At 65.2% G+C, this 11,304-nt stretch overlaps 1 protein-coding gene across 1 annotated transcript; it reads right to left on the bottom strand.

Annotated features, from left to right (window-relative positions):
- Positions 1-1,923: 1,923 nt before the first annotated feature.
- Positions 1,924-5,110, bottom strand: LOC113621193 (pannexin-2). The gene is made up of 2 exons (XM_027108104.1): positions 3,680-5,110; positions 1,924-3,325 (listed from the first exon to the last, which is right to left on the bottom strand). The coding sequence occupies exons 1-2, from the start codon at positions 4,932-4,934 to the stop codon at positions 3,003-3,005; spliced, it is 1,578 nt and encodes a 525-aa protein (XP_026963905.1). The 5' UTR covers positions 4,935-5,110; the 3' UTR covers positions 1,924-3,002.
- Between the last annotated feature and the right edge of the window lie 6,194 nt (positions 5,111-11,304).

Genomic DNA, 11,304 nt, shown 5'->3' with positions numbered 1-11,304 from the left:
CCCACCTGGACACGTGTGCATGAGGAACTACTGTGGACTCAGCGCACGGCCAGGCAGCGCGCCCCGCAGGTCTCTGGGAATGTCTCCACTCTGAGCAGAGCCCCTGAGTGTGCATGGGCAGGGGTGGGGAGCCGGTCTGGGCTCCAGCCCTGCTCAGGGATTGCCGGGGGGCCCGTGGCAAACACTGCTGCCTGAGGTGAGTGGGAACTGGACTCCTGGGTGGGCACAGCAGCCCCTACCCCTGCAGGGTCACCTTGGCCCCAGTGCCTGGCTCACCACCACCACGGAGCTGGCTGCCCATGTGGGACCGAGGGGCCAGGGGCTCATCCCACCCTGCAGGACCTGGTCAGCCTGCCTGGGTCCTGTGGGGTCCCTTCCCCAGATGAGTGGAAATGGTGAGGGCCAGCCCAAGAGGCAGCTGGCCATATGACCTGGGATGCTGGGCTGGGGAGAGTGTCCTGACCTGGCTGAGGGTGAGTGCTTTCTGGGAACAGGGGGTATGAATTGTACCGTTTTGCCATCTGGGGCCGCGCTGACCCTGGAGAGACTGCCACTCCCAGAGTCAGCCAATTCCTAGAGACAGCAAACAGTTTCACAAGCAAACCAGCCATCCACAGCCCCAGATCATCCCTCCTCCATGAGGTGCACTATGTCCTCGGGGCCACCCTCTGCCTGCCCCAATCATCTGGGCCAGGCACCGACAACTAGGGGCAGCCCCTCCGCCCTGAGCGCACCGAGATTATTCACGCTGGCCGGTCCTGAGCCTGCTCACCCTGCCTCACATCTCTCCCTGCGGAAACCCAGTGAAGGCTCCTGCCCACGTGTCCCCTCTCCCTGCCTCCTGACCGGCCCTGGGGCCCCCTCCTCTTGGGACCTGTGATAAACTGTCTTTGCAGTGGCAGTCGTCTCCTGATCTCTTGGCTTCACCATGCCTGAGTGATGATAAAAACCTACATCTAAAACCCAAGTTGGGGGACTTCCCTGGTGGCACAGTGGTTCAGAATCTGCCTGCCAGTGCAGGGGACACGGGTTCAAGCCCTGGTCCGGGAAGATCCCACATGCCGCGGAGCAGCTAAGCCTGTGCACCACAACTACTAAGCCTGTGCTCTATAGAGCCTGCAAGCCACAACTACTGAGCCCGCGCGCCCAGAGCCCGTGCTCCGCAACAAGAGAAGCCACTGCAACGAGAAGCCCGCGCACCGCAACCAGAGGAAGCCCACACGCAGCCGAAAAGAAATAAATTTATGAAAAACAAAAACAGAAACACCCAAGTTGGGACGCAGCCCTGGATGACGGATCGGCTGCACTCCCGGGAAGCCCAGCCTGCCCAGCTCAGGGCTGCTCCAGGGAGGGGCCTGCGGAGGGGCTTCGAGGAGGCCAGACCAGTCAGGCCTCCACACGGTGCAGCAGGTGGTCCCACCCCGGTCTCGCCTGAGCCCCCTTGTGATTGAGGCCCGCAGCCCACCTGGTCTAGCCCCCAGGGGTTTCTGGCCCAGCTGCCCCAGCTACCTGCCTCCAAGGAGCCTCTCTTCAGACCCTCGGGGTCTCCTGCTGTGGCCTATGGGGTGTGTGACTCCCTGGTGCATGCCCGGGGCCAGCCTCAGCCCCACCTGCATCTGGGCCTGGTGAGGAAAGCACCCCCGTGCCTGCGATCCCCATGACATGAACACCTCCAGAGCACATCAGGGGCACCCCTTCCAGGAAGCCCTCCTGAGTCCTGCCAGTTCTTGCTATTCCCCCCAAGTGTACCTGGCAGCCCCTGCCCTCAAGCATCTGATGGGGGGGCCGGCTTCCTGGGAGGGCGCACTCCATCTCCACTGAGTCTGTGTGAATCACCCCGTGGCCCAGCATGCACGCACGTTAGCTGGAGACCACGGTGTGTCAGCCGCACGAGGACTGTGTGTTCTCGTTCAGCTGTGGATGCAGCAGGGCCCCCAGGCGACCTGGAGGGCATCGGGGCGCCTCCCACGGCCCTGCTGCCCCCCCCCCCGCCCCCAGCACCTCCACCCCGTGCAGGTTGGGTGGAGGCCCTGGACACAGGAGGCCTCAGTTGGACCACAGGCCTCCGGCAGGATGGACCACTCAGGACTCAGGGGTATCAGAATAATCTTTATTGATATGCTCGGTGCTACCTTGTTAATACTGTCACGTTGTCGCCGTGGCTGAGGTAATAGGGATGGCCCCGCCCAGCGCCGGCCCTGGGCTCCCACGGAAGCGTCGTGGACCCTCGGGCGGGGGGGTGCTGATGGCCTTGGAGGGACGTGGTTATTGCGTTGGATTCCTGCCCTCGCTGGCATGCTGGCGCCCTCGCCCAGCTTCACCCGTGCGCACTCACGCACACACTCGCACGCTTACCGCTAACGCACACACCCACTGGCACGCTGGCGCCCTCGCTCTCTCTTCCGCACGCTCCCACACTCACACACACGACATCCTTTGTTTTGAATGCGTCTGAAGCCTCCTGGTAATAAATATACTCGCTAGTTACAGTAATCATAGTAAAATAAAGTACAGGTTTGTCGGGATACGAGGAGAAAGTGCACGTTGACCTTTGACTGGAGAGGGGCCCCTCCCACCGAGGGCTCCCGGTCCCTGCAGGGGGCAGCCCTGACGTGCCACCACCCCCAGCTCCCTCCTGAGTTGTCCTGCCACTGCCCGGCCCCTCATGGGCCAGCGTCCCAGGCCTAAGACAAAATCAACTAAAAAAATAAATTCTTCATTTCACAGCCGAGCGCCTGATGCAGGGGGCGGGGGGTGGCTCTGGGCCTTTCTGGCCACGGGCTCGACGGGGGTCGCGGCCAGCCCCTGGCCCAGCCAGCGCCCCGACGGTGCCATCTGAGGGGCCGGGGAGGCGAGGTGCTGAGCCCCGTGGCATGCGCACAGGAGACCAGGGTGTGGGCGGTGCCGGGCGAAGCAGAGGCCGCGTCCACGGGGGCGCTGGGGGCAGTGGCGCACTGCGGTCATGCAGGGGGGCCTGCGACGGCCTGGGCAGCCCTGTCCCCTCAGAACTCCACAGCACTCACTGCTGTCCTTGTCTCCTCAAAGGTGGCAATGAGGATCTGCTGTGGGGGAGGGATGGTGAGGAGGCTGCCCACATCCGGGGGCGCTCGGGGGGCCACGTCCTCCTCCTCCCGTGCCTCATACAGGGTGCTGATATGCAGCAGCGGGCGGGTGGCGTTGCGGCTCAGGACGGCGAGGGGGTCAGGCTTGCCCAGGCTGGCTGGCGACAGAGGGGCCGTGGCGGGGGCGGCGGAGGGCGAGCAGATGTGAAACGGGCCCCCTGAGGGCAGCGCGGCCCGGGCTGGCTCTGCGGGGAGCGGTGCATCTGCAAACAGCCCAGAGCACAGAGCCTCTGCAGGCCCCTCTCCCCACCCGCTGCCTCCCCCCTCCTCCCGCCTGGCCCGCTCAGGCTCTGAAGCTCCCGCACACAGCGGCCGGCCTGGAGGGGCTCTGGCCGCCCCAGGAACACAGCGCCCGTTTCCAGAACCTTCTTCAGGTGCTGAGCAACCTTACCGTGTGTCCCCGCCAGCCCTTCATCCCGTGTGCTTCACAGGGCCCTCGAGTGAGGGTCCCGCCTGTCGTCACCCCGGCAGCTGGCTCCCCTGCCCACCCCCTGCTTCCACCCAGCTGGTTCAGTCCTTAACCCCTTTCACACCCCTCCAGCCCTGCCCATCCCTACCTGTGGTGGGTGCCGCGGTCAGGCCCAGCCCACACTCCTCTGCCTGGGACAGGAAGCCCCCTTCCTGGCTCCGGGAGGCTGGCAGGGCGGCAGGCATGGCCTCGGCCTTGGACTTCTTGGTGCCCAGGATGTAGGGATGCACGTCCAGGGAGAAGTGGCGGGCATGCTTCTTGTCGGGGGGCGGGCCCGTGTCGCCCCCGCCACCCTTATAATGGTGCGCGGCGCGTGCGCCCGCGTCCAGCAGCGGCGCAATCAGTGTGTCGGTGGCCGTCTTGCGGCGCACGGGCTTGGGCTTCTCGGCCTTGCTGTTCTCCACGCGCATGATGGCCAGAGGCTCCTTGAAGGGCTGGGGCAGCGGGTTGCTGGTGGGGATCCACTTCATCTTCTTGCGGGGCCGCTTGACCACGGGCGGCTCAGCGGCGCCCTCGGGCTCGGCGGGGTTGGCGCTGGGGTCCACGGTCTGCACGCCCTCGTCGCGCACGGTGGGCGTGGCGTCGTGGTTGGACTGCGCAAGCGCGGCCAGCAGCTGCCGCACCACGTTGTCGTACATGAGGTCGCTCTCGTTGGTAATGAAGTCCAGCCGGTTGAGCGACTTGATGTGGTCGCGGTTCTCGTTGCAGAACATGGCCAGGATGTTGATGTCGCAGAACTGCGAGCGGCGCCACTGCCGGCGGGTCTTGATGCCCACCTTGTGCAGCTTGTCGAAGATGAAGTTGCTCTTGCGGAAGATGAAGAGGTGGATGAGGTTGACGAGGATGATGAGGTTCATGGAGCAGAGCAGCACGATGTCCACGCCCGCCACGATGCGCTGCAGCTGCACAGATGGCAGCTTGCAGGTGACACGCACGGCCGGGCCGCCACCCGGGGCCGCGCCCAGCGCGCAGGTGAACTCATTCTGCTTCTGGGTGGCGTAGTAGGTGCACAGGTAGGAGATGGGCGCCACGCTGAGCAGCAGGATGAGCAGGTGCCGCGCCAGGTAGAGTTTGGCCAGGAAGTTGCTGCGGCCGCGGCGCTCCAGGTACTTCTCGAACAGGTTCTGCTCGGGGCTCTTCTCCTTCTCCGCGTTCTCGATGATCTCACGCCGCTCGCGCTCCGTGATGCCGGGCCCCTTGGATTGGATCTGCTTCTCGATCTTGGGCGCGCGGCCCTCGGCAGCCCTGTGGTAGCAGTTGTCGATCTCCTGCAGCAGGAAGTTGAGCTCGGAGGTGAGGCGCGTGGACGCCAGGAACTCCCAGCCCAGCGCGGGCACGTACATGATGGCCGCGAAGGCCAGCAGCGAGTAGGGCAGCAGCTTGTGCTCAAACAGCGACGGCCACAGGCTGGCGTCCACGCCGGGCAGCGCGTCCCGCAGCTCCGTCCAGCAGTAGCCGCGGGCGTACAGCGCCTGGTCGCGGGTGAAGTTGTGCGGCGTGTAGCAGTAAATGGGCTCCTCTGGGGGCAGAGAGGAGAGGGGGCTGGGGGCGAGCCGGGCATCGGACCCCTCCCGCCTGCCCCGCGCTGAGCCCCCTTCCGCACATCTCAGCGTGGTGGCGTGGGTCTCCCCCCGGGTACCCTGCCCCCCACGTACTGCAGTCAGCTGTGGCACAGACAGAGGGGGGTTGGAGGTGGAGGGTACGGCCGTGCCCACCCCGCCCTGGGGGGCCGACCTGCACTTGGAACCTCAGGCCCCCCTTCGAGTGCCATAACGTCCCCATGTGCACACAGGGACGAGTCCTAGAGAGGGGGGCACAGGCCACACCACTCAGCTGGGGCTTCTCTTCCAGTGGCACAGCTGGACCAGCCCCCAGCCTGGCACTGCCACGGGCTCCATCTTGAGAAGGGCAGGTGTCTTGGCCGGGTCCTACCTACCCAGAGCCGGTTACGGTGGCACATCTAAGGAACAGCAAAAGTGGCCCTGCCTGCTCTTGAGAGTTGAGGAGTGTCCCCCCAAGACCCACTGTCCTGGGGAAGGGCAGGCCTGGGGTCCCCGGACACTGGGTGGGCAGGGGCAGCCACCCCGGGGATCCGACAGGAAGGATTCACCACCCAGCCCACAATGTCACGCAGGAAAAACGGTCGTCACTGAGCTGTCTCCCCCCAGGTAAGGACAGGTGCCAACCAACAGCGGAGAACGTGGGACGCTGTCCCCGCCCCCCCCCCCCCCCCCCCCCGCCCCGCCCTCCAGCTGGGCCTCCCGTTGAATGCTTCTCAGAGGGAAGAGCTTGGCCGGCTCGGAGCCGGAGCCGTGCTCAGGGCAGGCGTCACCGTTCACGGCCCCTGAAGGCGGGGCCACTCGGCTGTCAGGCCAGGCTCCAGTCCTTGTCACCACAGGCTGGGCACATGTGCCCTCTTGCAAGTGGCAGAGCCCGGGCGCCCGCCCAGAGCGCAGCGTCCCCCTGACAGGAGGTCACTGCCCCCAGCCCGACCACAGCTAGCATACATGCCAGCCCGCCCTAGCCTGGACCCTCCCTCGCGCCCCGAAGAACGGCCCCCAGGGCGGGTCCGCCGAGTCTCCCTCCGCTCCAGCTTACGGCCCTCACCCCACGAGGCTTGAGACCAGGAAGCAGCGGGGACCAACGCACCTGTCTGTCTGTCTGTCTGTGCAGGCCCCTCCCAAGGCCTGCCCCACGTTAAGCCCGGCCTTTGAGGTCACTGCTGGTGCCTCGCAGGGGCCGAGGGGGCCAGCTACACATCTGGGCACGGAGACCCCACAAGTGTCTTCGGTCCCAGTGCACGGAGGTCACCTGGCCTCTTACATACGCAGAGCCCCAGCCATTGCCACCAGCATGGCAGCCCCGCACCATCCTGAGGGTTGAGGGGGGCTTGAGGTGGGCCTCAGGGTCACCGGAGTGGGGCCCACAGCTCGTTCCAGGTGGTGTGGTCCAACGGCCACGGCAGCAGGACCTGGGGCTCCACGTGGCAGGCACTGGGGAGTCACGGAGGGCTGGGTGCAGGAGTGACGGGCGGTGAGCTCTGCTCGGCTGTGGTGGCGAGGCCAGGGGCTCCGTGAGGAGGCTGTGCCGTGGGCGCACGAGGGACGGGCTTGGCCGAGGATGGCGCTGGGTCAGGAAACGCTGGCACCCACAGCCCGAGGCCCCTGACGAGGACACAGGTTTGGGGCCTAGCGGTGAGTTGGGCTCAGAGAACGTGGAAAAGGCACAGGATCCCCCCTCGTGGTTGAGAAGACAGCATTTTATTCACTTGCTTTTTGTCCTCACAGCCAACTCCAGGCCAAGGAAGGGCAGACGCTCTTCTCTGGGGGAAAAGGACGGCGGGGAGAGGTCCCTGGGACCCCCAGGGCCCTGGTCCAGGCCCCAGGGGAACTGGGAGGGTGCCGCGGCTCTGGGGCACGGAGGGGGCCTGTCCTCTGGCCGTGAGTGCTGCAGGCACAGGGGAGTTGGGTCACCCGTGGATGGAAGCAGGGCCCCCATGGGTCCCCACATCCTCTCACGTCTGCCACCGCCCCCTGGCTGCTGGGAGGGGAGGAGGGATGAGCCCTGGCTCAGGAGAGGCCCAGCTCCAGGGCCTCTCGGGCTCTACACCGGGGTCTCTGTCTTTCCCTGACCTGCAAAGCAGGTCCAACAGCCTAGCAGAGACCGGATGTGTCATGCTGGTGCCTCAGGACACACGTGTGCAGTAACCCTGGCCTGGAAGAGCTGTGGCCGCATGTCCTGACTTGAGCTGCAGGGGCCTGGGTGCTGGGCCGGACTCTGGTTGGGGGTGAGGGCGACCGCTGAGCCAAGGGGCCTGGGCACCGGGCGCTCAAACACTGTGGTGCCAGCACGGGTGTCCGACGGGGACCCGCAGACCCAGCCAGCTCACCCAGGGCACCTTTCCTGAGGATGGCACTGTGTGGACTCCGGACCCGAGCGCCCCAGGCTATGCCCCGAGAGGACACCGGGGCCAGGGCCCTCGCAGCCCCGGGTGCTCCCAGAGACCCCGTCGTGGAGCGCGCGGGGCCGACTGCGGTGCCGTGGAGAACATTGAGCCAGAGCAGCAGCCAGGGCTTGCGAGGCGCTTCGGGGAAGGAGCCGCGTGCGCGATTCCGAATTCGCTTGCAATCCCGGGGCTGCTCCCGGTCCCCAGGCCAAGCCCAGCCCTCGACAGCGTCCCCTCCCAGCGCGAGCGCCCCAGTTCCTTTGGAGACCCTGCCTGACTGAGGGTAGAAGAGGCACACCCGTTACAGGCATCTCGGAGATGTCGAGGGTTTGGTTCCAGACGCCAGCGCTAAAGCAAAGATCACCACGAAGCAAGTCACACGAATTCTTTTCTCCCCCAGCGCGTATGAAAGCGCTGGTTATACTCCACTGTGGTCTATGTCTACACGCTGCACGTATGTCTAGAAACCAACGTACGTACCTTAATTAAAAATACTTTATTGCTAAAAAATGCTATCCACCGTCCGAGCCTTCAGCGAGTCGTAATCTTTTCGCAATAGTAATATCAAAGGTCACTGCTCACAGGTCACCGTAACAAATGTATTAATAAGGAAAAAGCTTGAAATATTGTGAGAATGACCAAAATATGGCGCAGAGACACGAACTGAGCAAATGCTGTTGGGAAATGGCACCAGGAGACCTGCTCGTCGCAGGGGGTCACAAACCTTCAAATCGTGAGAAACGCAATATCTGCGAAGCACAATAAAACGAGGTCTGCCGGCGTTTGGCCAGTTTAGGAAAAAGCAGCTGTTGGGCCCCCCTTCCCAGGGCCCACATAACATCTGGAGAAGCCGGTAGCCCTTCAATGCCCCGCTCCCCCGCCATCCTCTCTGTTGGCCGCGCGCCTGGCTGACCCTCCATCCACCACCGAACGGGTCTGCACAGCGCGGGTGTCTGTGGAGCCACCGGGGCCTTCCCGCCACCTGCCACCCTCCAGCCTGGGGATGCGCACAGGCCCCGGCGTCCAGGGAGGTCCCCGCCGGGCCGGCTCCTCACCATGAGCCCAACGGCCAGCACGTGCTTGCCCACGTGTCACCAACAGGCAGACACGTCGGACCCCCGCCCCCTGCGCCAGGGCACCAGGTGAGGATTTGGGCGCTGGGTGGGCTGGTGGGGGTGAGCGCCGGGTCCCCTCGAGCTGAGCCGGGCTCCGGTGGATGGGACGTGGATCCTTCCAGCAGTGGCAGGACATACTCTGGGCTCGGAACCTGAAGATGGATGGCGACCCAGTGCTGAGGGGACGGGTCGGGTGTGCTCCTGTCTGGGGGTGGGGGATGCAGCTGGAGGGGCCTCCAGCGCCCCTTGAGGGTCAGAGCTTCTGACCTTGCTTCCTCTTGCCCCCCTTTGGTCCACTGCAGTGGTCCCCTACTGTCCTCACATCTGGAGAAGGGACCCGGGGACGATTCTGAGCTCTGTGAGGAGCACCAGGTAGACGGACCCTGATCCAGGAGAGCAGGAGAGGCAGCCGCCGCTGCCCCGAACCGCGGTGGGAGCAAGGGGACTGCGCGGCCTCAGTCACTCAGCAGCGGGAGAGCTCGTGAAGCCACCGCCACTCCCCATTTGCTCTGTGACCTGGAACAGGATTACCATGGGGCAGACCTGGGCCCCACGCGCCAGACATGCTCCACCGAGTGGATTTTGGGTCGCGGGGTGCTGGGCCGCAGGACCGGCACCCGCCTGCCCTGGCTCAGAAGGCCTGCCTCGCCCTCGCTAGGGAGGCACCGGGCCCCTCCCGACCAGCATCGGGCCCAGGAGTGTCCCCAGACACACGCAGGTGGGTGTGAAAGGGCAGGCGGCACAGGGAGACCAAGGGCACCGCCAGGAGCAGAGATGAAGGACACACTCGGGGAGACCCAGCAGCCCAGCCTGGCTGGATGCAGAGGTGCTGAGGCCCCCCCACATGGGGGAAGCTGGTTCACAGCAGGATATCAAGGTGGGGGCCCTGTCACAGGAGGTCGCCTGACGGCGACTGAGTCCTCAGCCTACCCCACCGTGTGCATCTGGAGTGGGTAGGATTGTTCCCCCAAAAGATGTTCCAGCCCCAAGCCCTGGTCCCTGTGAATGTGACCTCGTTTGGAAAGAGTCTTTGCAGATGTGATCAAGTTGAGATGAGTCACGCTGGATCAAGGGGGCCCCAATCCAATGACTGGTGTCCTCATAAGAGGAGGGAAATTTGGACAGACACCCAGGAGGAGGTGTGAAAATGCAGGCAGAGATCAGGTGATGCGGCCACAATGAAGCCAAGGAGGGCGCAGGACTGCGGCGCCTCCAGCACTGGAGAGGCAAGGAGGGACTCTGCCTGGGGCTTCGGGAGCATGGCCCGCCCACACCTGGATTTTGGACTTCGGGCCTCTGCACGGTGAGACGATAAGGCTCTAGCATTTGGAGTCACAAGTTTGTGCTGATCTGTCAAGGCTGCCCCAGGAGACACCTGTGCACAGCCTGACTTCGCCCCCAGGCTCCTGGGGAGCGTGCTGAGGCCGGGAGTGCCCCCCCCGGGGGTGGGATGAGGCAGCCTGGACAATGTCCACCCTCATGTCACAGGGACACCTAACGGGTGAGTCCTTTGTGCAAGGAAGCCTGTCCACGTCCCTCAGGGGAGAGTCGCCCTCCGTGCCACGGGCTGATGGGCTGCGAAGGGGCCTCCCTGGACATCTGGGCCCTGAGACCGCTTGCCAGCCAGACCCTGCGTGGGGGGCCGTTTCCCGTCTCCAGCCGCCCACCCACCTGCCGCGTGTGGACCCTTGGGCCCCGGGAGCCCACTCCTCCTTCCTGCCTCACCTGGGTCACCTCTCCTTAGGAGGCCCTCAGGTGCTCCCCAAATGCACTGAATCTAATCAGGACCACGTCTGTTGACGGCACCTTCAACCTCTCATCCCGTCCACGCTGCCGTGGTCACTGCCCTTGTCCGATTTCTTCTTCTACCTGCATCAGCCTCACAGGTGCTGGGCCTGCTGCTGAGGCCAGGAGGGTCCACTGCCCACCAGTGCCTGCTGCTCCTCCAGGCCCTGCCTGCCCTGGGGGGCCCCTGCCCAAGACCTGCCCAGGCTCCCAGTGCCCCCCCACAGCAACCGACCAGAATCTGCCCACTTCTCAGGGTCTTCATCCCACCACCCGCCCCAGAACCCTGCCCAGAGGCCGTGCTTTGGTGTCCACTGTCCCCATCACCTGTAACTTCCTTTCTTGGTCCCCACCTGGCCACTCCTCCTTCCCTCAGACCCTGCCCACTCCCCCTTCTGGTCGCCCCTCTTCCACACCAGACCCCACATCTCCTTGATGCCTGGGACCGCCGGGTCCGCCAGGTGTGAGCCCACGGAAGGTAAATTCAATACATCGGAAGAGAGGGGTCAGGAAGGCAGCCCCAGCGACCGGCGACACATGCAAGGGTGGGGGAGTGTTGAGGGTCTGCGGGGAGACCCCGGGGCACCGCCCACACGGCCGGCCCCAGTGGGGAGGCCCGCGGCGGCGGCTGGCGCAGCGAGGGTGGCCCGGGAGGGCACGCGCCCCTCCCGCCGCGCGCCTCCGGCCTCACCTGCGAAGTTCTTGGTGAAGACCAGGGTGACCAGCAGGATGGGGACCAGCACGGTGCCGATGGTGACCACGCGATCGAACGGCAGCTCCAGCTTGAGCTGCAGCAGCAGCGCGGCCAGGGCGCCCGCCTTGTCGTCCTGCGCGCCGGGCAGGATCAGCTCGCGCAGCTTCTCGCCG

The sequence above is a fragment of the Aethalodelphis obliquidens genome, unplaced genomic scaffold, assembly GCF_003676395.1.
Source record: "Aethalodelphis obliquidens isolate GAN/ISIS:26980383/991018 unplaced genomic scaffold, ASM367639v1 scaffold8, whole genome shotgun sequence".
In the NCBI taxonomy this organism is placed as follows: domain Eukaryota; kingdom Metazoa; phylum Chordata; class Mammalia; order Artiodactyla; family Delphinidae; genus Aethalodelphis; species Aethalodelphis obliquidens.
This window is presented reverse-complemented; position numbering and strand designations above follow the sequence as displayed.